The sequence below is a fragment of the Oryzias latipes genome, chromosome 6, assembly GCF_053564925.1.
Source record: "Oryzias latipes strain Hd-rR chromosome 6, Olatipes_Hd-rR_3.1".
Lineage (NCBI taxonomy): Eukaryota > Metazoa > Chordata > Actinopteri > Beloniformes > Adrianichthyidae > Oryzias > Oryzias latipes.
The window spans coordinates 8196936-8222500 of NC_136242.1; the positions used below are offsets into that span (position 1 = coordinate 8196936).

At 40.3% G+C, this 25565-nt stretch overlaps 1 protein-coding gene across 6 annotated transcripts in view; it reads left to right on the forward strand.

Annotated features, from left to right (window-relative positions):
- The first annotated feature begins 1033 nt into the window (after window positions 1-1033).
- The window catches only part of LOC101171407 (voltage-dependent calcium channel subunit alpha-2/delta-4), a 54834-nt gene continuing 30302 nt past the window's right edge, over window positions 1034-25565 (forward strand). For 3 of the 6 annotated variants that reach the window (XM_020703765.3, XM_020703764.3, XM_011475758.4), the window contains exons 1-18: window positions 1034-1630; window positions 10393-10474; window positions 11838-11954; window positions 12193-12252; window positions 14676-14838; window positions 14919-15050; window positions 15365-15425; window positions 17486-17636; window positions 19505-19579; window positions 21450-21539; window positions 21623-21736; window positions 21957-22035; window positions 22103-22236; window positions 22463-22480; window positions 23516-23593; window positions 24481-24561; window positions 24658-24732; window positions 24850-24936. In XM_020703765.3, the coding sequence (XP_020559424.2) occupies window positions 1530-1630; window positions 10393-10474; window positions 11838-11954; window positions 12193-12252; window positions 14676-14838; window positions 14919-15050; window positions 15365-15425; window positions 17486-17636; window positions 19505-19579; window positions 21450-21539; window positions 21623-21736; window positions 21957-22035; window positions 22103-22236; window positions 22463-22480; window positions 23516-23593; window positions 24481-24561; window positions 24658-24732; window positions 24850-24936 (1698 nt within the window). In that variant the 5' untranslated portion in view covers window positions 1034-1529. Of the gene's footprint in view, window positions 1631-10392; window positions 10475-11837; window positions 11955-12192; window positions 12253-12501; window positions 12553-12584; window positions 12637-14675; window positions 14839-14918; window positions 15051-15364; window positions 15426-17485; window positions 17637-19504; window positions 19580-21449; window positions 21540-21622; window positions 21737-21956; window positions 22036-22102; window positions 22237-22462; window positions 22481-23515; window positions 23594-24480; window positions 24562-24657; window positions 24733-24849; window positions 24937-25565 lie in introns of those variants that run through there. The other 3 variants (XM_020703763.3, XM_078948355.1, XM_078948353.1) reach the window with 3 other exon arrangements.

Consider the following 25565-nt stretch of genomic DNA (forward strand, 5'->3'; position numbering starts at 1 on the left):
GGGATCATATGAATGAACGTGATTACCGATGCTTTTGTGCTTTTTAGAAAAAATAAATCTGATCTCTAAACATCCTCCGTGTCTTCAATGCAATGTAATGAGACACACACAGACAGAAATGTGAAGGTATCTGCTGTAAATCTATGACGTGAATAACAGGATAAATGATCGGCTAGTTAGCATGTAGCCAACCAGCCTTCGAATGTAAAGCGACTCCTAAAGTCTGCTATGTTAATAAAAGACAAGTCCTGAATATTTTTATTCCTATTCGAAACTAAACCAGCCAGCTGCCCGAATGCCAGCATGACAAGCAAAAGAGCTCCGCGGCAGAGCTAGTAGGAGCTATGTCCGGTGAATCGTATGGCAAAACAGTATCATAAATCTTATGATATTTTTCTTACATCCATTGAGACAATAATAAATTGTTCATTCTTGTTTTTCTTTTTCCTTTCTGGAACGAATGTGGGAGACACAGAAGTTACAGCTGAAAGCGGCTTTTGCGGCTTGACAGAGAGCATATCCGTGTTTATTAATGACTTATGTCGTGAATAATTAATTTGTTCGCACGAATTAATTATTTCGAGGGAACGAAATATTAACTTGTGGGAACAAGATATTAATTTGTGGGAACGAGATATATTTTAGTTTTTAAATGTCAGGACTCGGGCTCCGTAGGTTTGTCAGTTTTTGTTGGAAAAAGCTAGACTTGGATTAAATTTGAGCAAAGTCAATCTAGCGGCCCTTTGATTTTAGCAGAAGAGTCCTTTTTATGCATTTTGTTGACTAATGAACTCTTGGCGTAAGGCTACAGGCTTTGTTTGTTTGTTGTTGTTTTTTGCTTTTTTGCGTTTTCTCTTTTCCAAATGAACACCAGTTTAGTTCTTCAGTCTTCTCTGATTGGTTATAGAAATCTGTATCCAAATTACCAATAATATTCTTTATCCTTTATCCAATCCCTTGCTTCACTGGCTCCTCCCCTAGGCTCTCTCCTCCCCTCTAATCTCCCTCCCTCTCTTTCTCTGTCCATGCTTTTAATCCAAGTGGATTATGTTCCAAATTGGACGACAGTGAAGGCGAGCAAATCTGTTGTGGACTTCCACATTTACAACAACACAAACGTCTGCAGGAGAAATGAAGCCAATTTTTCATCCCATGTTACATAAGGAACTATGTAAAAACCTAAGAGAACCAACAACTTCTGTTTCAGTTTTTTCTGATGGGACTTTTTTGCCAGATTGTTAACTAAACCATCGGGATTTTTCTCCTTGTCATTTTTTCTTTTAATTATTTTTTGGAAACCGGCAAAAGATGACAGCTGCACCTCAGCTCTCTGTAACCATGATGGAGTGCATTCAGGGTCAAAAGCTCAAAAAGCTACAAGCACCTCCGTCTCCTGTCTGAAGCCAACATGAGGAAACTCTTTTCAACTAAACAGATCCAAGTTAACTTGCACATCGTCTCTCATTTAATGAAGCTATTCTCAGAAATTTGAAGGACTAAGGAAATTTTACAGATTGTCGAGAGAGGGGATGGAGGGCAGGAGACTTGTTATCAGGACCTATTTGAGGATTCTGGGAGCTTTCTGCTTGTGGATTACAGCTGATGCTCAAATGAAGATCCCACCAGAGACGTATGTACCCTCTGCAGTCACTTTCAACTCTGATTCTCACAGTGTTCATTCAAAACACAAAAGTCTTCCTGAGACCTATAAATTTTTGAATAAATATCTCAATTCCATCATTATACATAGATATCAGTGGCTTAGAAAATGTAACAGTTAACTCTAAGGTATCTGTGGGTTTTCATAACAAAAAAAACCTGACAAAATCAAAGCATTTGTGCTTCTATCTCATGTAAATAATTGATTTATAACTCAGCAGAACTGGGTTAAGGCAATACAAGCTTTTTGATAAACTAAGCTTCAAAACAACTTTGTATCTGAAGAGGGCTCCAACATTTTGCCTGAATGCTGTTCAAATAGGAACCTTCTCTCTGACATTTGATATGGGCTTCACGTGTCATTTCACGTCTTCCTGTGTTTCATGTCCTGAGAGAGTGGAGTTTGTCCCAGCAGGCAGCAGTTTCCCCTCAGGATCTCTGTTTTCTCCTTTCCTGACTCCAATGTGCAGCCAAATCTTTTATGCCGTTGTTCCAACTGTATTGAGACACTCATGCATAAGCAAACACTGTCCACCCTGGGATCTAAATGCAGCCATCAGCTTGATAGCATTTCCAACCTTTAGCCCTAAATCCTGTCGTAATCCAACACGATCTTCAACCAGCTTCACTCTAAAAGAGTTTGAACTGGATTGAATGTGTTTACCTTCAGCAAATGTCCCAGATCCTCAGATCAATGGCCACATAACATAGAACAATGATGGCCGCCTCTGCAGATGTGACAGCAGGAATCCTTCCTGCACTCTAAAACTCTGGGTCCTCTAACAAAAGAAAAAAAAAATTCTGTGCCTCAAGCTAAGATTTCTACTAAATGAAGGGCTTGTTTCTAGTGATGGGAATCCTGGCTCTTCTTAGAGATTTGGCTCTTTTGGATAGGCTCACTAAAAAGAACCTGTAAAACATTTATTAAAGATTAAAGAACATTGTAATAACGCTCAACAAAAGTTTTTGTATTCAGGTCAATAGACTGTACTGTAGTTTAATACATTCGGAGTGTCTCTCTGAGTCCGTTCTTCTTCATCAGTTAAGTGTGACAGGTCATCTTCTTCCAGAAGAGGACGCTTTCATCCATCATTCATTCATCTGGATAATAATTATTCTCCATGACTTTCTTCTTCAGGAGATTTTCCAGCTGTTTCTGAGTCAGCTGATGTCATTTCTCCATGCAGCAACACATACTTTGTTTATAGCGATTCAGGAACCGGTGTAACCCACCCTTGGAGGCGGACAGGCCAGCGTGCTCTCCATCTCCCCTCCCTTCCCCTGAAACTTGCGCAGCACTTCCCTCGGACGCAAAAGTGTCATACAAGCATCTTGAGTTGTCAGAGCTTTTGTGATGAAGCTGAAGAGTCACGTGACTGAAATAAATCTGCGAATATGTGAGACTGCGAATAGTGAAACTCAAATAAGTGGGTATATGTCTATGGCTCAGAGATGTGCACTTCAAGAGAAAAAAAAGAGAGGTTGAAAGAAAGTTTTTTTTTAAAAGAACACGGCTTCCAGAAAAAAAAACCCACTCCAAAGAGCTGGCTCTTGGAGTTGTTTCATTCGCGACCGACCCATCACTACTTGTTTCTGATCACTATTAACTTACTGTGATTTACATGACATGATCGTCAAAACATCAGAATTTCTGCTGCCTTGATTAAAAACTATTTAAGCAATTATTCTATGTAAGGAATTTTAAAATAACCATAGCATTTGGTTAAATGCAAGTAATAAAGTGAAAACTCTAACCAAGCTGCATCTGCTTAAAGTTCTGAACAACCTGAATTTAGAACTAAGTCTCAAAAACGAAAATATAAGATTGAACTGTGACAAGTGGAGAAAGGTTCTCAGTTATCAAGGTGACGTTGTACCGAAGTTGAATCTTAGCATCTGATGCCATTTGGATGAGTGGACCAACATCAAGTCTTGGGTTCAAGACCAACTGTAACATCAAAAACTCAGTTATAATAAGTTCTGGTATTTCAAGAGATCACAACAAATTCAAAAGAAACCTCAAATCAACCTCAACTGTCTGCTCACAGACAAATGTGTTCCATTTTTCAATTCCTAAACTCTGGGTGAACATGAATGAGAGGTCTCATGGTCTTCTTCCAGCCATGTGCTGGACAAGCATACAATTTTATGTCTCACCGACACACTGGAAACTCTGCAAAGGACAATTCAGCTAACACATCTCGTAACCGTCTTGGTTTGATGGTATTCTGAAAAGCCTTGATGTGTTTTTGTGTTGGGGTGTGGTGTGATCTGCATCTTGACCCCCTTGAAAAAGGAAAATCTCAACGGGCCTTTGCTGGTTAAACAACAAAATTAAAGACACCTGCTGTCTTTACTTGGGGTCAGGTTTCTTGTTGTCAGTTCCAAAGTTATTCTGGTTTCTGGTCCATCATTGGTCATCAGCAGCATTCTGGCAGCTTAGTCACCTCTTACCCTGACACACCTGGCCGGCTGCCATTGGCGAAGTTCCTGGATTTAAAAATGGCGCTGCCTCTGCACAGTGTCCTTACATGCTCTCAATCGGTAGTGCAAAACCTTATAGACTTTATAAAATAGATAGCTCAAATGATCAGGACATGTGCTAATGACTCATGTCCACAAAGGATTCAAATTTGCACATTTAGAACACATTGTTCATATTGTTAACTTGGTGGCCTAGTGGTAAAGGGTCTGCTTTACAACTGGGAGGTTGTAGGAATAAAATCCATTGTTATCCCTGTATAACACTCTGCACTTATGAGTTAGCTTGAGGGGGTTGAACCTAGATAGAGATATTCTTTATTGATCCCACGTTGGGGAAATTCAATTGCTACAGCAGTTCAGTGCAAAATAGGGAAAAAAGAAGAAACAACAGCAATGTGCAAAAAGAATCAAAGGGTGTTTAAAATTGTAATGACATTTGACAACAAGACACTTATATACACTTAACATAACATGTGTTATACATAAAATAAAATAAAGTAAAAGACAGAATATTTGGATGGGCTATGGATGCATGATAACCGGTTTTTACATGCATCTTTAAACTGTGGCACTGTACAATCTCACAGCTGTTGGTATGAATGACCTGCGGAACCGTTCCTTCCTACATGGAGGGTGTAACAGTCAGCAACTGAAGGAGCAGCTCAGCGCCTCCACTGTCTGATGTAGTGGGTGAGAGGTGTTGACCATAATGGATTTTAGCTTGGCCAACATCCTCCTTTCACCCACTTCCTCCACAAAGTCCAGTGGACAGCCCAGGACAGAACTGGCCCTCCTGACCAGCTTGTTGAGTCTCTTCCTGTCCCGGTCTGTGCTGCCTGCTCCCCAACAGGCCACAGCGTAGTGGAAAGCAGAGGCTACCACAGAGTCATAAAAAGTCCTTAAGAGAGGCCTACACACTCCAAAAGACCTCAGTCTCCTCAGAAGGTGGAGGTGATTTTGGCCCTTCTTATACAGGGCATCGGTGTTGTGAGTCCAGTCCAGTTTCTTGTTAACGTGAACACTCAGGTACCTAAAACTGTCCACTACCTCAATGTCTGATCCCTGGATGCTCACCGGTGGGTATTGTGATGTTCTCCTCCAGAAGTCAATTACCTGAGACATACCGCTCCCCTTGGGGATAGGTCAAATGTGGAGAACACATTTTGCTGACACAAACAAGAGATGGGATATTATGTGGGAAGATACTAATAATGCATTTGGCAAAATTCAGTAACCCTCTCCTTCCAAACCTTGAAATAAAAAAGGAAGCCATGCATTTAGACAGTGTGATTTTGCTGGCATGAAAAAAATATTTTCTTACAAAAAAATCTATAAAGGAATTTAAAAAGAATAATAATGAAAAATCTCCTATGTCTTGTAGAGAAATTCCAGCTGTTGCGGTAGTCAGTTCTGTAAAGGAACTGTAGAACAAAACAGTTGCTTGAAAAAAATCTGGAGATAACTTCCAATGAGCAGCAGGTTTAGACTGAACTACTTATTACATAACAATTATTTACAAATAAGAAAAAACAATAAATTGGGAAAAAGAACCATGTATACATATTTGTGAAAGTTCAATACAAACATTATTGTAACAAGGAGCCGGAGTCATGAGGCTGGCAGAGGTGGGTCAGAGACAGGCGAGAGTCGAGGATCAGTCGAGGATCAGTCGAGGATCAGCAGAGGGGGATGGTGGATGAATACTGGAGGCCAGAGACACAAACAAGACTTCGACTGTCTACATACTGCTGGGGAGTGATTACTGATGGGAAACAGCTGTGGGGCTCCTGGGAGTGACAGCATTGGCTGATGGGAGCATTTTAAACTTTCCACACACAGAGGCAGAAGCTGGTTCTCCTCATATATCGCCATAGGTAATTTGGTGATACTTTTATTGATTCAAAATGCTGTCAGGACGATGTTTATTGAATTATTTCTGAACTTCCTTCATTGTCTGACTCTTGTTGTTCACTTCAACCTCCGACCGCTAGTTGGCAGCAGAGCACACTGAGCCTCTTTGAGCAGCTCTACTCTGCACAAAACAACAGGAAGACCTCAGCTAGAGGCAGCTTGCTTGTTATGAGACATGAACTACTTGGTTTTTACTTAGGATGGGAACTGAACCAAAACTGTACCATGTTGCTGCCAGTATCTTATAAAAACGTGGATTGCGGTGCTTTGTAGCGGCTCAGATAAGAAGAGTGAAGCCCTGCAGCTGCACAGCAGCTAATGCACTGAGCCTCAGTCAAAATTCTGTCGGCAAAGCTCTGAAAAAAGGCAGACGTCGTGGCAATGACCGTTACTAGTTTACTACCGCGTGTGAGCTGCCGCACTGGAGTGCAGACTGTCATGTAAACAAAGCATCTTAGCCACATTAAAGCAACATTCCTTAATTCTGTCATGCTGCCTCATCATCACACTTTAATGTTTATGGAAAGAATTTGTGTTTCTTTCCTTTTATTTTTGAAGGATGCTGAACCGTTTAAAAGTAGTGGAGAAGCTACATTAAGCAATGTTGGAAATAAACAGCACTTTATTGGTTATTGTTAAGGCACATCCATTCCATTTTTTTTCCTATACTGAAAAATATTTTGTTTTGAAAATCAGACAATGTTGACTGTTCCCCTTTCTATATTTTAGTTACCAAAATAAAAGCACTATGAATTTGTGTGTGTAAAAGCAACTTATATATGAGATACAGCTGCAGTGCTTAACATTGTGATCATTAAATAAACTGAAACTGACAATTTTATTACAATAAAAGACGTATTGAAATTCAGGTACAGTTTTTTCTGAGTCACAATTTTATTTTAAAAGAAAGAAAAAGTGTTCCAGTAAAATATCGGGCTACGTATCGTTTCTTGGGACGTGTATCGGGATACATATCGTATCGCCAGACTCTTGCCAATCCACACCCCTATTAATAACCCTTACCTTAAGGGAGGTCAGACACAAATTTTACCATTCTGACTCAGACTGATTAAGTTACTTGGATCTTGGATGAGTGTTGAAACATTTCAAGAAAGAATAATTTTAAGTGTTGCTGCCAAAACTCAACTTCCAGACATTAGCTCAAAGTAAAAGAACTGGTAAAGATTCCTGATCAAAATAAGAAACTCATTGGGATTTACACAGGCTTTCTTCAGTTAAAACATACCCTGTGGTCCCCACATTTGTGGGGTTTAAATAGATGTTCTTAGAGTTGTGTGACAGTTCAGAGGTACTTCCCCCCAAACCCACACAACGCTGCACAGATTTACTAATCAAGAGAGCCCATGCATCCATGACAACATGAATGTCCTATAAGCATCTCATAGAGATGGGGTGTGTGCCTGGGCTGTGTTTGCCAGTAATGAGTGCACTGCCATCTGATCAAAGGTACAGCTAACCTGTTGAGAGCTAAACTTTTGTGTTCCATTTCTCCCTCTCTTTAAGAGTACTTGTTTGACCATTTGGAAGCAATGGGTCATTTGTTATTTTTAAAGAAACGCACTACAACCTCCCTTTGCTTTTTCAATGACCTGAGTGAGACCAAACCTGCTTCTGTTCTTCACCCTCTGAGCATTGGTGTGGTGCTGTCACATGAGCTTGTCCTGAGAGACACCTCCAGGTCCATCCTGTGACCCAGATCAGGATCAGATTATCTAAATCTCTTTATCCACGTCATATTTACTGGCCTTTTACAGCTGCCAAATCACCATGGCAACATACACTCATTGCAGCATAATGTTTGCAAAAATGCTGAGTGATATTCTGAGAGAAGATATTCATATTAAAATCTTATATCAGAACAGTTTAAATGCTGTGTTTTACATCTATAGCATGTATTTTACCCATCTTGCAGTTTTGAGTTTTTGATTATCCTTTTATTTACTCACAAAAGAAAAAGAAAAAAAAATTTTTTTAATAAATATTGAATAAGGAGAAAGAAAACCTCCTTCAACCTGTGTGTATGTGATGACACCATTTCTGGTTTTGACAAACTTCATGTAAAACTTTGTTTTACTGTTTATATATATATATATATATATATATATATATATATATATATATATATATATATATATATATATATATATATATATATATATATATATATATATACATATATACTTTTACGCCCCTCTCTGTATACAGATTCTTCCTTTTCAGAGATGAGCCCCACCACGGTGAGGTCATCAGTGAACTTTACAATGGTGTTGCTATGGTGGGCAGGTGTGCCATCAGCTTGTGTGGGAGAATGGTGCTGAAGGCCAGGGTCCAGCTGGGAGAGAGCAGCGTGCAGAGAAGTTGCTATAGCATCCTCCGTGGATCAGTTTGCCCTGTAAGCAAATTGGTGTGGGGCCACTCCTGGTGGGGGGGCTGCTGTTATGTGACTATGGACCAGCTTTTCAAAGCACGTCATGGCTGTTGGAGTGAGAGACACTGGTCTGTAGTCATTGAACCTGGAGATATGAGGCATCTTGGGCTGGGGAACTATGGTGGAGAACTTCAGGCAGAGTGAGACTGTTGACTGTGCCAGGACTTGGTTGAAGATCTTTGTGAAGACTTCAGTCAGCTCGTCCACACAATCCCTTAGCACTCGCCCTGGGAAACCCTTCGGGACTGGCAGCCTTCCTCAGATTGACTGCATGCAGGGTGCATCTCACCTCATGCTCATCTAGGATGAAGACGGTGCCGCTATGGGCTGTGCGGTGGAACTGGTGTGTTTGTGGTGCAGTGAGATAAAAGCTGGCATAGGAGAGCTTCAAGTCCTCAGCCAGTGCGATGTCACTTTCCGCAGCTCTAAAGTTGGTTCTTTAGTTGGAGGTGTTGGATTTCCTACCACACCTGTTGGCTGTCATTACTGTCAAGGTGGTTTTCAATCTTCCTCCTGTAGCCTGCTTTGGCTTTTCTGAGGCCTCTCTTCAGGTTGGTTCAGCTGGTTTGTTTCCAGACTTGTGGGCGGCGTTCCTCCTCCTCAGAAGCTGTTTGACTTCCTGAGTCATCCAGGGCTTCTGGTTTGGGGAGACATGGATCCGTTTGTCCACTGTGACTGTGTCTATGCAGTTGTTAATGTAGCATAGCACGCTGTTGGTGAACACCTCCAGGAGAACCCAGGAGAGGCAGGGCATCCAGGAGAAGTCCTGCAGTCAACCTGCAGGAAACAAATCATATAAAGACCCTGAAACCAAAACACAATCCATGACGCTTACACAATTTCCTCACACAATAGTCCATGTAGTTAGTTTCAAAATAAATAGATCATCCAAAATGCATTAGGCATTTTTTGAACTTTCCCAGGGCATAGAAAGTCTACATATATTTTGTAATTTACTTTTTGAGTTGAAGTCCTGGTGGTTTTCTGAGTTGACATGTTTTCACACCACAACAGAGATTTTTATCACAACTTCGTATAAACTCTGAGGGAACCCTTTAAGTATATCAAGTCAGTGATGTGAGCAACAGCTGTTATCATCACCAGTAGTGTCAGATTAGCAGGAGGAACTGAAAACTTTATCTAAAACTCATAAATCTGTTGGTAATTTTTCAGCACAAAAAAAACATAAAACAAAGGTATGCACATTTTGTCCTTGTGATAAGTCTTATGAATTAAAGTGAAAACCACTATCAGTCTTTTATCAACCATCATTTTGTTCAAATGTTACAATCAAATAATGTGAAAATCTGTTGGGTAAAAACAACCTGCAACATCATGACAATTCAAAAAGGAAAAGAAAGACAAACAGACCAAGGTAGCTTTACGAGGAGAGCAGACAGAGATCTACCCAGTAAACAATCTCTCTCCACTCTGGCGCATATTCTGCTGCACTCCCCTTTCAATAAGTTGTTTTGGGTTTTCCCTAAGTTACACATGCGCTGAGCTCTAAGAAGGGGAAAGAGATAAAAACACAGCTGCAGCGCTATCAGAAACAATAATTGCAACATGTCCATGCTTCCACAGTCCTCTCACATCATCTCCGGACCTGCAAAGCCTATTTTCATGGATAAACTAACACAGAGCGTCCTTCGATTCATTTTACACACAGCTAACACAGGTTCTCAGGAGAATGCTGAAAAGAAACAAAAAGATAATCGTTTTCTCCCAAGGGTGTCACCTCCACCTCCCAGTGAAACAGATTTGGACACAGACACTTCTGCAAACAAAAGCAAATATGAGATAACTTATATACATTATTCAAACATAATCAAAATAGTTTTTTTTTTTGTCTGTTCTTACCTGATCCTGATTTGCTCTTCTTTCCTCAGGGTTCAGCAGTGGGCATCAGAGTTCTCTGTTCAGCTTCGGGACCTAACGGTCAAGTATTCTGGCTCTCTGCTGCTACAAAAGGTCAATAAAGTCAAAATAGGTCAAATGACTGTTGACTTGTTGCAGATAATAGTTCAAATCTCAGGCCTTGATTTACTTGCAAATAAAGGAAAAACAAGACATTTGCTTGGTAGTTTTTTTCATCCACATTGTAACTTAACATGTTTTATAGAGAAATTTAAAGCACAGACAAAAAGTACAATAAAGACCGCAAAATCCAAAACTACTCATTTCAGCACAAGACAAATGAGAGAAGTTCAAATAAACCTTTTTTAGATACACTGAGCTAAAAAGAACAGCTTTTAGCCAAACACGCCTGCTTGTTTTGAGTTCAAACTCAAACTATCAGACAAAAATGAAAGGACTGCATGGCGGATTCTACCCATCTATACGGTCACATTAATATGAGATTCATTTTCTGTTAGAGTAACCCAGAAGTGCAGCTTTCAATTAGCAAACACATTTTCCAAAGTGGCAAACAGATGAGGAAGCTGAGTTAAGGTCAGCACTTTTAAAGTCGTTCACTGTAAAAATAAAGCTGTCAGTCGAATGAAATGTCAGGTTTTCAACTCTCTTAATTTGAGAGCACATACACACTAGCTAGCCCAATGTGCAACAGTTTTTTCTCTGAAGTTCTATTTGTGTTGTCGGTTCAAAGCTCCCTTAATCTCTGTCAGCAATCAAATGATCAAACCTGTTGAGAACAAGCTCTGCTGTATTGTACTCTAGTGTAAACAGTTCACCGAGACACGCAAAGAAGAGCAAGAAATGAACCACAGGGAGAGACTAATTAATGGAAGTAATTAGTTTGGAAGTAGTACTGTCAAGTCTTTGCTATAGTTTGGTGCATGTTGGTGCTAATTTTCATTCATGCTCATTTTTAACGTTTTAAACATTCATGATTGCAAATGGGTTGTCCCACCTGCTCATTCAGAGGGTTGATGCACTTCAAGCTTCTCATTTAACCAAGAAATAGTGAACAGTTATATTTACAAGTATAAAAGATAGTCTGTTGGAGTTCATCTCTGGAAACTGTGGAAAAAAAGCGAAAGCAGTTTGGAGCAGTTTGTAAACCAAGAGGTGTGGGCAGACTTCCCTAAAGCCTCAACCGTCCCAGTTAATAAAATCAGCTCAGAGTACATTTGCCCATAAGACCAACATAACTTACAATGTAAATCCACCAAAAAACTGAGTGTGCAAACCATTTCAGATGACGTGGAAGTTTACTAAATTTCCCAAGTTGCAGACAATAAGACTGAATTTCGGTGTTCACATGCACCTTGTTGTACGTTTAGTTGCAGGCTTGGTCACCTGAGAAGGAATGTTTATGATCAAAGTTGTGATGCTATAGATCTAACGACTTTCCTTGACTGTATCCCCTCAGAAACTGAAAGATGTGGAGTCTATTGTCAAGATTGTGGAGCTGAATGGAAACCATCTGGTGAGGGAGTATGCAGATGAAATCGAGCGCATGTTGGGAAGCAAGATGAAGTCTGTGAAGGTCAGAACAATCAATGAATAATATTATATAATGTATATAATATATAAAATTTAAAAAAAAACACAGAATTAATGGATTTTGGACTTCTAGCTGCAAAATTTAAGTCATTTTAAATTTAAATTGTCTTGTTCTTGAGTAAGAATTTTGGAGCTTCCTCTGCTTGTGTTTGGCAAACCTTATGTTTTCTATCTTTGCACTGTGTTTTCAGTCAGATTATTCTCTTCTGGTTTCTTTTCAGAGGTTAGCAGAGTCTGCAGAGGATTCTGACCTATACCATGAATACAATGCTACAATGGAGGTCAGTACCCTCTTCAGGCCCCAGGCATTTCCGTTTTCATGTTAAAACTCTTTTCTCCCCGCTGCCTTTATTCTTGGGTTGGCCTGAGGTGGTCTTTACATAAGCTGCTGGTTAACCAGATAAAAAGTATTTGAACAAGCTGTTCAACAGTTGATGCCGTGGAAACTAAAGATTTCCAACTTTAGAACAGGTATTTTTTCTGGCATAATCTGATTTTAAAGTAAACAAAAAATTAAAAGAAATTAAAGAAATGCATGCAGGCACAGATCCATGGATACACATCCAACTTCCTTTTAAAAAGTAAGTCGACTCTAAATTCTATTATAAACTTTATTACTATTTTTAATACATTAGTTAGACCAAAAAGACCCATAAATGATTCAGGTATGTTTTTGTGTGATTAACTCAGGATTACTTAGACATTTGCAAATGAACTGACACAGTAAATGCACACTGTGCCACATTTTAGACAGAAAGTTCTCCTCTTACTGCTTGTTTTTGTCCAGATGATGAAGCGAAAGTTTGTTTGAAAGAAGCCAAAACAGTGATACAGAACATGTAAGATATGTGACCGGAACTTCTTTTTTAGGCGTGCATTATGTAAGGGTTAATGGCCAACGAAGTATAAATTTAACGCACGCCGGGGAAGCCTGAACCGTCCGACGCGACGGACGTATAATCATAAACCCGCTTATACCATGGTCACTTACAAAAGAAATAAATATTAACCATTTTTTAGTCCTTAATTCTTGTTTTTTTTTCCCTGATTTGGATCACTTTTTCCACAAAAAGCGGACTATTACATTGCATATATATATATATATATATATATATATATATGTGTGTGTGTGTGTGTGTGTGTGTGTGTGTGTGTGTGTGTGTGTGTGTGTGTGTGTGTGGGTGTGTGGGTGTGTGTGTGTGTGTGTGTGTGTGGGTGTGTGTGTGTGTGTGTGTGTGTGTGTGTGTGTGTGTGTGTGTGTGTGTGTGTGTGTGTGTGTGTGTGTGTGTGGGTGTGTGTATGTGTATGTGTATGTGTATGTGTGTATGTATGTATGCATGCTGATCGTCCGGATGGGATAAAGCATCAGTTCAGTTCTTACCGCTTGTTTTTGTCCAGATGATGAAGATAAAGTTTGTTTTAAAGAAGCCTGCGCAGTGATATGAATTTTTATGCTATGTGACCGGAACTTATTTTTGGGGCATGCGTTATCACTTTTTAATGCACACCCAGCAGCCAATCAGAATCGAGTGTTCATCAAAAACTGCTGTTATGAGCAGTTTCATGACCAAAAAGCAGTTCTAGTTCATATCATACATAAAGCACTGTGGATATGCATAATGTTAGATGTTGTGATTATACAAACAATCTATTTTTAAAGTCTTAATTATTAAAACTAAATAATTAGTTATTTAGTTATTGTTTAGCTCATTTACAGAGCTAGTAACAGGACACTACCTATCAACATTCAAAAACTGTTTACACAAAGGAAGGGTGATTATTATATTGGAGATATGGTTTACACAAACGACCATCAATCAGAACAATTCAAAAAGTGTCGATGTGTGGAGTTCAGCTAGAGATCCATGTAAAGCAAAGCCCAGAATTAAACATTTTAAAGCAAAATACAAGGACAAGTTATCGTCAACATATAGAATATAAGGAAAGGCACCATGAAATAAGTACAGTAATCACTTTGATATTCAGCTAATATGTAGTGAAAAATAAATAGTCTAAATATTGGAACAGATAATGAATGATGCAGTAATTATGTATTTGTATTATGTATCTTATTATGTATTTGCGTGGAGTTGTAAACATTATAACAATTTTGTGATATTGTTCTCCAAACCATAAAAGTTTCTCCCACTCACCTTTGGAGCTATGTAAATCATATATATTGTTTATGCGAGATATCTGTTGAATAATTGTAAACAAGCTTGGACTAAATCACACAGCTCAAAATCAAAGTTCAGTCTATTATCTTTTTAACTTGCGTTAACAGTCCAATACAAACACAATACAAAAACCGTGCCGCTCATTTTCAACAGCTACCAACCCACTGCTTAATGACACTAAATCAAATGTAATTTTGCACAGATTATTGGAATGAACAAAGCAGTATTTTTCCATTTCTTCAATGTAACCCATAGTTACAACAGCTGCCCCTGCTGGCTGCTCAAAATGCCCTTTAGAAATGTTTCTGCACAGTACTGTCACATGATTGGAGCTGAGACTCGTAACCCTGGTTCCCTCCTGCAGCTGCACTGCTTCATCAGGGGTGCTAAACATCCTCCAGGGAAAAAAATGAAAAAAGGTCACATATTTTAGGCTGCATTTTTAATGAACGTTGGTGTCAGACTCCAAAGCTGTACTGCAAAGCTGCCAGATTTCACACATTCGTGCACGTTTTCCTGCTGTTTAGTTTGATTACTACAACTCCATGCTGATCAACACTGTGGATGAAGATGGGAATAATGTGGAGCTGGGAGGAGAGTTTCCCCTGGAGGAGAACGAACATTTCAACAACTTGCCAGTGAACACTCTGCAGAGCGACATCCAGGTGCCCACCAATGTTTACAATAAAGGTGAGACAAGTTCTGCATCACATGTTCCCACCTAAACAATCCCAAAGGCCTAATCCAGGAGGGTTCAATCTTCTTTGCAGATCCAAACATTCTCAACTCCATCTACAACACAGAGGCCTTAAATGATGTCTTCATTAGTAACTTCCAAAAAGACCCCACACTCACCTGGCAGTACTTTGGCAGTTCCTATGGTTTCTTCCGGATCTATCCTGGTATGTTTATCCAAGTTCAAACTGTATAATTCTATTATCTGCCTTGTAAATGCTATTCCGTTTTTTTAATTCATGACATTTTTGCTTGCTTTTTAGCTCTCCGATTTATTTCTAAGCATTTGCATTAGAGCTTTTATTTTTGACTGTTGTTCATAATCTCTAAACAAGTTTATTGATTAAATGACCAAACAAGAAGAAGGCTGGTTAGAAAAACAGTCAGGCTGTTTTTCAGGATTTTCCGATTTGAGGTCAGCAAAACCATTTAACTCTTGACTTGAAAATCACATAAATGTATTCCTTGTGTTTTCTTGCAGGCATTAAATGGACTCCAGACTCCAATGGAGTGGTAGCTTTTGACTGCAGGAACAGGAATTGGTGTGTATGATTGTCATGTCACCGAAAATTTTTAAAAATCTGACCAAATTAGTAAATGATGCATACTTATTCAGCACGCTACTACCTTCTAAGAAGCCCTGAAGCACTTTACAGTCCCAGTCCCCTTCACCCATTCATAAACACATGCACACACCGCTGCAGAACACAGGCATCAGCCTATAACCACCAGGAGCAATTTGGGGTTCAGTGTTGCGCCCAAAGGCACGTCAAAGCATGGAAGCATGACGGAAACCAAACCATAATCTGATCAGATCTTGAACGCTCTGCAAACCCCAAAACGCAAATTTCACTATTAATAAATCCAAATAAAAAATAAAAAATGTTTACATTCGCTTTATACGACTACAATGTTTATTGTTATCATAATTCTTCTGAACTCTTTGCATTTATGGAATAATACATTCATTGGAATATGACTTATACGGAATAATAACAATTAAGTTTGGTAAAGCTTTGAAAATACTCACAAATAAATGAAGAATAACTGCTCAACCCATTCATGAAGCAACATCATTAATTCTGTTTTGCTGCATGGCCAATACAAACGTATGTCGAGTCAGTCACCAGGTTACCACGAGTCCCCGCCTTTCACTTCATTATGATATCATCCAACTTAAATCATGAAACCTTTTATTGCGTCTGTTGGTAAAACACAACCTTATTCACACTGTTCTGTGTGTTTTCTGGATCTAGCGAGTGAAAGGTCTGCGAGTGCAGGTCTTTGTGGGTGAGTGAGTGGAAAGCAGCAGTAAAGAGTACTTCCTCTCTGACACCCTCTTCATCCTCATCAGACTCTCAAGAGACACAAACAGACTTGGAAACAGCTCAATATGGAGGGATGGGGGTGGGAGGTCGTGCTGAGCATTGAGAACAATCAGGCAGGATCATCTTCTGTATGAGGATTACTACAGAAATGTTGGAGGGATAAGCTGAGCAGAACAATTGGAAGTTGTGCAGAACTTCATATGCTCTGGTCTACACAGCAAACCAAAAAAATCCAACACTGGGATTCCTTATAAAAAAGCCTGGAAAAGACTGTACTCGTTTGGGCTCTGTATGTTTACGGACAGAAGCTGGAGTCTGTTGTGCAGAGTGTAGTTTTATGTAGCTGCAACACCAACCGGACACTCAGGGAGGTAATAGACAGCTGGAGTATTTTTCTTGGGGAGGGACTAAACTCCTGAACTGATGTTGCATCAAATGTGATGGATGAACCCTGAAAACTTTAAAATCATTTTTTCCTGAAGTTGTCATTTTGCAATCTAATAACACCCTGACATAGAACACAGCAACAGAGGAGTTCTTATTCAGAGGTTTACATAATTAATTTTCATTTTACGATTAAAATCGTCTTGACTTTCATCCAGTGTGGGTCCTTGGAGCTGCTGCCTCATGTAGCCACAACGGGATCCAAGTCTGGGTCCTCCTCTGCCGGTCCCCAGCCCAGATAGAATACAGGGTTGTGTCAGGAAGGACATCTGGCCTAAACACCTGTCCAAATCAGTGAAAGGTGGTTCACTGTAGCGTTCCCTGAAGGGATATGCTGAAAGGTGAACAACAACAATCATCTCTGGAAAAGGACATCAGCATTGGGTCTTTCATCCCAACATTTACCTACTGAGCCATGTCATCTTCTCATACACCATTGTTCTTGCACCGTGCTGAGCGTCAGGGAGCAGGAGCTGCTCAGACTGTGTGTGGGTGCAGCAGCAGACTGATTGCTGCTCAGCTCTGAAATGAGTCTTGATCCTCTCTGAAACACGTTAAGCTGCTCCTTAGCCAGGTCACTGCAGTCCAGATGGCACCATATGTGACCATTCATGCCTCTCTAAATAACACCAGGGAACTCCATATGTTCCCGAGCACCTCATCCCATTGCCTTTCTGCAGCTCAGCTGCTGCAGCTTTTGCATGCCTCTGCAAGCACTGCTGAGTTGTAAGTCTACCTGAAATCCTATCATGCTGAACAGAGGGAGGGGCCACAGTTCAGAGTCATTCACATGCTGGTTTAATCATTTGTCTTTTTCACTGCTTTTGTAGGTACATCCAGGCAGCCACATCCCCAAAGGACATCATCATCATGGTAGACATCAGTGGCAGCATGAAGGGCTTGAAAATGACAATCGCCAAGCACACCATCAACACCATCCTGGACACACTGGGGGAGAACGACTTTGTCAATGTCATCGCTGTGAGAATTATTCTTCGCAGAAACAACCAGACACAATGCATCCATTTCATTCATGAATCACACTTTGTACTTACAAATGATGGCTCCAGGTTGAAAGTTTTTGCTAAACTTGGGTTTGGTGTGTGGTGACATGGTCATTTCCAGATCCTTCCAACGACCACACGATGAAGCTGTTCTCTACAACAGTGGTCTCCAACCTTTTTCAGGCCGCGGACCGGTTTAATGTCAGACAATATTTTCCCGGACCGGTCTTAACGGAGCCGAAGATTAGTTTATTATTCTTGGCTTTAGGGAAAAACATACTTTTCATGTTAAAATGCTACTACAAGAAATTTAGTTTACAAAATTTGAAAACATCAGTAGTTTTTTTTTTTTTGCAGATTCAGTGAAGGACAATTGTTGATTTGTAGAAGTTGTTTCTGATTTGTAAAAATTCAATAAAAGCGGCATTACAGGTTTTTTTCCATAGAATCCCATTATAACACAGGCTCAGATCATCTTTAAGAGCAAAAAAATTGATTTTGTTTTAACCTAAATCCCGATTCATTGTGTATTCATTTCTAACACAAGAGCATTTTTTGTGTTAAGCGGTTCTTAACAGCTGCCTGCCTAATTCACCCATACTGTCAATGTTACAAGTTTCCTCATTTCAGAAACATCTTCAGCAGGTCGGCAACTTTATTTGATTGCATTTTCATTTTCTGTCAAATGTTTGCGGCTGGTTTAAACTTAAACTTTGTGATGAAGATGAAGGCGTCAAGTGGAGGCAAACAGCCAGATGCTAACTTTAGCTGTGACAACTTTTAAGGTGTAATGGATAAAAAAAGCAAAATTAAAAAAGCGACACAACCGTCAAAAACTGCTATTTTCTAAATATAATGATAAATGTGAATTTTTTTTATCACTGTGTGTGGGACTTTCGAGAATCAGTCGCCACGTTTCAGGCAGAGCAGCTTCTGGTCCGTGAGAACAACCGTCTTAATAAATCCACATTTGGAGGAAAAACTTCTTGTTTGGTCTATAAACAGCAGCTTTATGTTTCTTTGAGGTTGAAGCTCTTATTCAGTTTCCTCTCTGACTCTTTTCTCCCAGAAGAAATTTTCCAAATACGTTTTATTGTTTGATTTTATTAGGGTGTTAGCTTTGGGCTACTAACTTAGCGGTCCGAGCAGCTGCTTCAAATCACGTGACGCGTCAGGACAGCCGGATGTGGTGAACAGAATCCAGTAGTTCTTCAAAATAAAACTGCCTTCACTACCAGAAAATAAACTAAACAGAAATGATCAGTCAGTGTATGTTCTTTTTTTTTTCTGTCTGCGGCCCGGTACCAAGTGGCCCGCGGACCGGTCTGCGGCCCGGAAGTTGGGGAGCACTGACGTGCAGTCACGCGACTGTGTGGCTTCATATGATTGGTCACATGAAGTCACGTTACGGAACCTTTGGTGGAAGTTTCTCCGCCAAAGGATCAAATGCAGATTATTTTGATTATATACAGTTCAAAGTAATGGTAAGGAGCAGCAAGAGGGCCAGTGTACTGGAGTGAAAGCCGCATTTTTTTCTCAGAGATGTACTTAAAAAAAGTTAAAAGTATGTTGTATTATGACTACTCTCCCAAGTACAAATTACCCTCAAAGTTATTTAAGTAAATGTAACAGAATAAATGTAACGCGTTACTACCTACGTCTGTCTGAAGCAATGCCTAAAGTTTGATTTTCAGTAGTTGATTTCCTGTAATTTCTGTGTTTTTTTTATTTGAAGCTATGTCAGTGGCATGGGCGTTTCTTTTATTTGCAGAGGGATACCAACATTAGTGTTGTAGCTTCTTTGCACCACAAATGTCCTGCTTTTTTTATTTTTCTTCATTTTAGTACACCGACTATGTTCGCTACGTGGAGCCATGCTTCAAAGGAACGCTAGTGCAGGCTGACCTAGACAACAGGGAGGTAAGCCCACAGTCTGCAAGCCCTCTGCCATAGGAAGGGGCCTTCATTTGCCTCAGCACTCAGAGAGAAACATTCGCCACCGTTATCCACAAACAAATGTCTTGTTATGCGTGCATTTTGTCAGAATATTGATCCTTTTATAGGATTCAACATCAATGCAAAGTGCTGTCTGTAATGTTCCAGAGGCTCTTCACACTTTGGTGCTGCTGTTTTACCTCATTTTAAAACCAGAGGTCACCAAAAACATGAAACCCCAAACAACATTCACAAAGATGACAAGATGTGGGTTGAGATTTATTTGGTTCGTCTGTTTGCTGTGTTTTACAAACATGACATTATAATTATCATATCTTTTTTTCCGGTTCCGGGTTACACAGCAGGACGGGTGGCGTGCCTCTCTGCAAATACAACTATCTTCAAAGTACTTAAAAAGTTGATTTTCTCCAAAAAAAGAGAGCTGACCATGCCCCCTGTCTGATAAAAGCTAGGAACCGGATAATGATAAATCATGTAATCAAATGGTTACAGTATAACGAGGTGGGATTATATAAGTTTGCTTCCTTCCACTCCCTTTCAAGCAATATTTATTAATATGTCAAATTATCCTAAGTTTGATTAGTTACTGTATGAATGTATAACTGATGATTATATTGCTGTTGTGTATTATTTCTACTTAATTGCTTGAAATAAACCATTTCAAAAAAAAAAATCAAATCTTAAAATGGCTTTATCATACAAAAAGGTTACACTTGTGAGTATGTCACAAGAAAAAGATGAGAGAATGGAAATGGTGACGGCTGGGTTCTGTAAGAGAAAACAAATGTATATTTTTAGTTTTTTCAGAAATACCATGGCGGCAGCTTGGATTTTTGCTTTTGCTGTTCTCAGAGTGTAGACTGAGGAGGTAAATTTACTCGTCAGGCCTATGTCAAGTAGCAGGCTTTGAGGAATTCCAGATCAAGTTCAGGGTTCCCTGTCGAAAGAAGGCTTGAGAGCTTCTGGTCAGAGTTCCATTCCAGTTATTGACCAATTCATCATGAAGATCTGTCCAAATCAGTCTGCCTATCGATCTATCCATATTCTCCCCCTCATCCAAGGTGGGTCATAAGCTCAGAGGTGAGGGTAGCAACATGGATAGATCAATAAATCCAGAGCTTTGCTTTTCAGCTCAGCTTCATCTTCACAACAACAGATCAAAACAGCGATAGCATGACTGCAGCCGCTGCACCAATCGGCCCACAATCTTACACTCAATCCTTCCTTCACACGTGAACCAAATCCTCAAAATACTAAAACCTCTCCATTTAGGACATGAGCTATCCACCCTCCAGAGAGTTCAAACCACTTTCTCTGGGGAAGACCCATGGGCTCAGACTTGGAGGTCCTGATTCTCATTTCAGCTGCTTCACACTTGACCATTAACCGTTCATGGGTACACTGGGGCTTGGTTTGATGAAGGCAACAGCACAACATCATCTGCAAAAAGCAGAGAGTAAATCCTGAAGCCCCCAAACCAGACTCCCTCTGCCCCTTACGACATCTAGAAATTCTGTTCCATACAAGATTTATGTTCCCGAAAGTTTGAGAGGACCTTCGTCCTATGAAGAGTCAGGGCGGTTAGGGGGTCCTTCAGAGGAGCCCAGGGCCCACCTGTAATCACAGAAGCTTTGCAGTGACTTCAATTACCTTCAGTGTTGCTCACCCTGCAGCTGGTTAGCCAGGCTCTGTTGGTGTCAACAGCTCCTCCGGGAAAAAACCATGTGTCCACACAACACTGTAACTGAGACTGCATATCAGCATTGCTATTGGATTTCGGTATTTGTTAAAGAGCTGTTGGAGAGAACATAATCCCTCTTTCTTCCTCTTGCAGCACTTTAAGCTGCTGGTGGAGGATCTGCATGTTAAAGGAGAGGCAAAAATCAAGAATGCCATGAAGGAGTCCTTCAAGATCCTGAACGAGGTTTGTGGTGACAGAGGTTGACTCTGCTCTTGGAAGAAGGTAGTATGGTTAGAATCTTTGATTGTCCAACTGCTTGTGTGCAGGCGAGGGTGAACGGTCAGGGCAGCATGTGTAACCAGGCCATCATGCTGATCACAGACGGAGCCATGGAGGACTTTGAGTCTGTCTTTGAGGAGTTTAACTGGCCTGAGCGCAGAGTAAGGACTAAAGCTGTGCTCCACATCTCTTTCTGGTCCTTCTATTTTCTATTTGGTCACATCATGTATATTCCTGTCAGTTCAAACAAGTATATCTTTTTTCACATTTAATAAAAGCTTTGCTCTTTTACTGTTTTTGTTAGCATGCTGACATAGTGTGGAAATCTCAGTCAAAGGCTTTGTGATGCTGATGGAACTTGGTGGGAATGTCTCCATGCAGGTGCGAGTCTTCACCTACCTGATTGGCAGGGAGATGACCTTTGCCCAAAACACCAAATGGATTGCTTGTAACAACAAGGGTGAGTTTGTGTGAGTCATTCTGGTGTTTTTGTCTTCGCACACACTCAGTCTGGATGTGTTCTGCAGGTTTTTACACTCACATCTCAACACTTGCGGACGTTCAGGAGAACGTCATGGAGTACCTGCATGTTCTCAGTCGGCCAATGGTCATCAACCATGACCACGACATCATCTGGACTGAGGCCTACATGGACTCTGTGGTACGCTCATGTCCTGATTGTTCAAGAGAATTTTCAAATACGTGCAGCTTTTTCTTTGAAAGGGTTTAGTAAATATTTTCATTTAGAGACCACCTTTCAGAGGCCTGTTGTGATCGTGCTGTTCCTTCACATCTCTGTCTTCATGACCATTTGTACGTTTCCTCTCTACAAACCTGCACTCATCCTCCCATTGTCCTCTGGGTGTTCTCTTCCATCTCTTTGGCAGCTTCCCAACACAAATGAGGTAAAGAGCACAGAGGTGAAAACACTTTGAATATAGAGCCATAGATGGCCATCTGACTGACACAGACATTGTTTTCTGGGGTTTTGTAAGGCTTCACCTTCATGGTTTGACCCATAGTGAGTAGACAGAATTGAGAGCGGATATAGAGCGTAATAACGACCTGTAAGACCTCCCACTGAGCATTGAAGAGTGCCACGTATCTAAATGAGTTGCCTGAACATTTCAGTTTCAAATGAGTCATTTTATTGAAAGTCTAAACAGACGTAGCTTCCTGACTTTATAATAGAATGTTTATGCATTCATTGTCTCACTTTCAGTGGGTTTGACATGCAGCTCCCTCTGAGTTATGAACCCTACATTGGGCTGTCTGCAGGTAAAAAATGGGCAAACCTGTACAGGGTACGCAGGTATATCTATGTCAAAGACCGCTTGTTGGGCACTGTACGGCAGCATCTCTAGTGCGTCATAAGGTGTGCAGCTTCCAGTAGCCTTACCAATAATTTACCAAAACTTACCACATGCACAACGATGTAAGTTCCATTTTCATGACGTCCCCGGAGGTGGCTGTACGTGGCTCAAGGGAAGTGCAGAACACACCTGCACTCCCTTTAAGGTGTGGCTGCTCTTCTCTACGACCTTCCACGGACTTTAGGCTTAAGAAGGATTCATACTTTTTTCAGGCAATGGTTGGTTTTACATCCTCCTTACGTTTGTTTTTTCCTACCTGACAACCTTTAAGGAGTTTTCCCTTTATTATTTTCTGTAGAAACAGCAGTGGTTTAGTGAAGTAGTTGGCTGTTGGTGCTTGTTTATGCTTCAAATGTTAGTGTTAGGTAGTTATCAAGCAAACAACACAGAGGAATCACTCTGCAGGACTGAAAATCTCTGACAGGTTTTTGAAAAGTTTGCAAATTATTTTAAAGGATTACTACAAAATAAGTGCAGCATTACATTCCTGCATGACGAGTATACCATTTCAAACATGCATGTTTAAGAAAACTGACATGGTTTGCCATTTGTTCTGCTCTGTCACAGCTCTTCAACAGCAAGGCTCAGAGTCTGCTGCTGATGACATCAGTGGCCATGCCAGTCTTCAGCAGGAAGAAGGAGACGGTGAGTTTGAGGCTAAAGTGCAGTCGTCCACTCATGTGTCAGCTTCCCTTCTGCCCACCGTCTGTCCTCAAGAAGACAGCTTTACATGTTTTTCACCGTTTCAAACACAGATCATCAGGAGCTTTATGACCCTACATGAGATCAATGATCTATTCTGGCAGTTCGTTGCTGTCAACTCACCTCACTGCTTTGTTTCTTAATGACCTGATATGCCCCCTGGGGGCAGTGGAGGGGCGGGGGGCTTTTTTGTCTCCTGCATTTCTATCACTCTTGAGATCTTCTTCTAATTCCTCTGTACATAAAATCTTCATCTTCCTGACTGATGTTAACATTCTGAGCTCCTCCAGCAGGTTTCCTCGTTTTTGAGTCCGTAACCTCACCAAACTACACAGATCATTCCAGCTTTTAGTGCTTCAGTGAGCATCAGGACCTTTCCCCTCTGAGAATTTCATTTTGTTTTTCAATGATTTACCATGTAGATAAATGCTTAAGATCCAAATATTTATTTTGATAAGTTTTACACCCTTTATTAATTCTAATTTTTCATGAAAATGATGCACTTCTTTAGCAAATTAGCTGAAATTCTTAGGAACTGTTTCAGCATACTTTTTTCTGTAGTTCTCTATTGTACTTTAGCATTCTCACATGTATTTTTACAGGAAAATGCCAGTTTTTTACTAGTTTGCACTTCTCTGTAAAGACTTGTTATTGCAAATTCTGCTTGAAGATTCAATGCTGTTGTTGAAAAGTGAGGAAGAAAAAGAGAAGTTTGGGTTCTGGTGGAGGACCCACATGCAGACAGATGTTTCTTGTCCTTTAATTTCTGAATCGGAAACAAAAGCAAACCTGAAGAGTAATACAGGGTTCTGTGTTGCTGCTGTCTCCAGCTGTCTCATGGGATTCTGCTTGGCGTAGTTGGAACTGACATCCCATTGATGGAAGTGATGAAGCTGGCACCCAGATACATGGTGAGTCTGAACACCCCCCTCACCTGTTCAAGGTCAGGTTTACACACATCTCTGGAAAAAAAAAGAAACAACCTCTGTTGTCCTGCTGTCTTTCAGCTGGGAGCTCATGGCTACGCCTTCCTCATCAACAACAATGGTTACATCCTGGCGCATCCAGACCTTCGACCTCTAGTAAGTTCTGGTTCGGATTTGCTACACATGACTGACTTTGCTGTAGAGCAGCAGCTGCTCAGAAAAATACAGGAAGTTGTAAACTGGTGAAACTGCCGTGACTTTTGTCTAAAACAGTATAAAGATGGAAAGAAACTGAAGCCTAAACCGAACTACAACAGTGTGGATCTGTCGGAGGTGGAGTGGGAGGACACAGAGGAGAAGGTGAGATCTGACAGAGTAACTGATGCATAAATGAAGACCAGCAGGAAAGTTCAATGCCCTGTATGGACACCTGTCTAATGAGGTCATCTGAATATAGGTAGAATTTTCAGACAGGTACTCTGAGGTGTTTTTGCAGAAGGTGCAGCTTCTTCTTTTCATACCATATTTTAATACTAGTCGCTGGGACTGTTGAGCAGAATTTAGTCACTGTAGGTTTCATTCCTACTTATTTGTCTTAAATTCCCTATACAACATCTCACTTGGACCTGAAACTGATGCAACACCTGAATCCTTTTCTACAAAACAGTAGAGTAATATGGTGAAATGCACTGTTTTGCATATTTTCAGAGGACATGACTCAGTGGCTTATTATCAACAATCAAACCCTTCATTTTTGCAGTGCAATATAAACATTTTGGCAACTCGGTGTTGCTCCTTGATAGACTGAAAAGTACATTCATTTCACTCCATGTTATTTCTATTCCTATTTATCTAACTAAAAAAAAAAAATCACCTTTTACATAAAAGAAATTGCCCTAATGCCAAAAGCCAGAAGCGCAATTGCACAATTACTTTGTAAAAAAAGAAAAAAAACAACTGGACATCATGTATGTATCATGTATGACTAC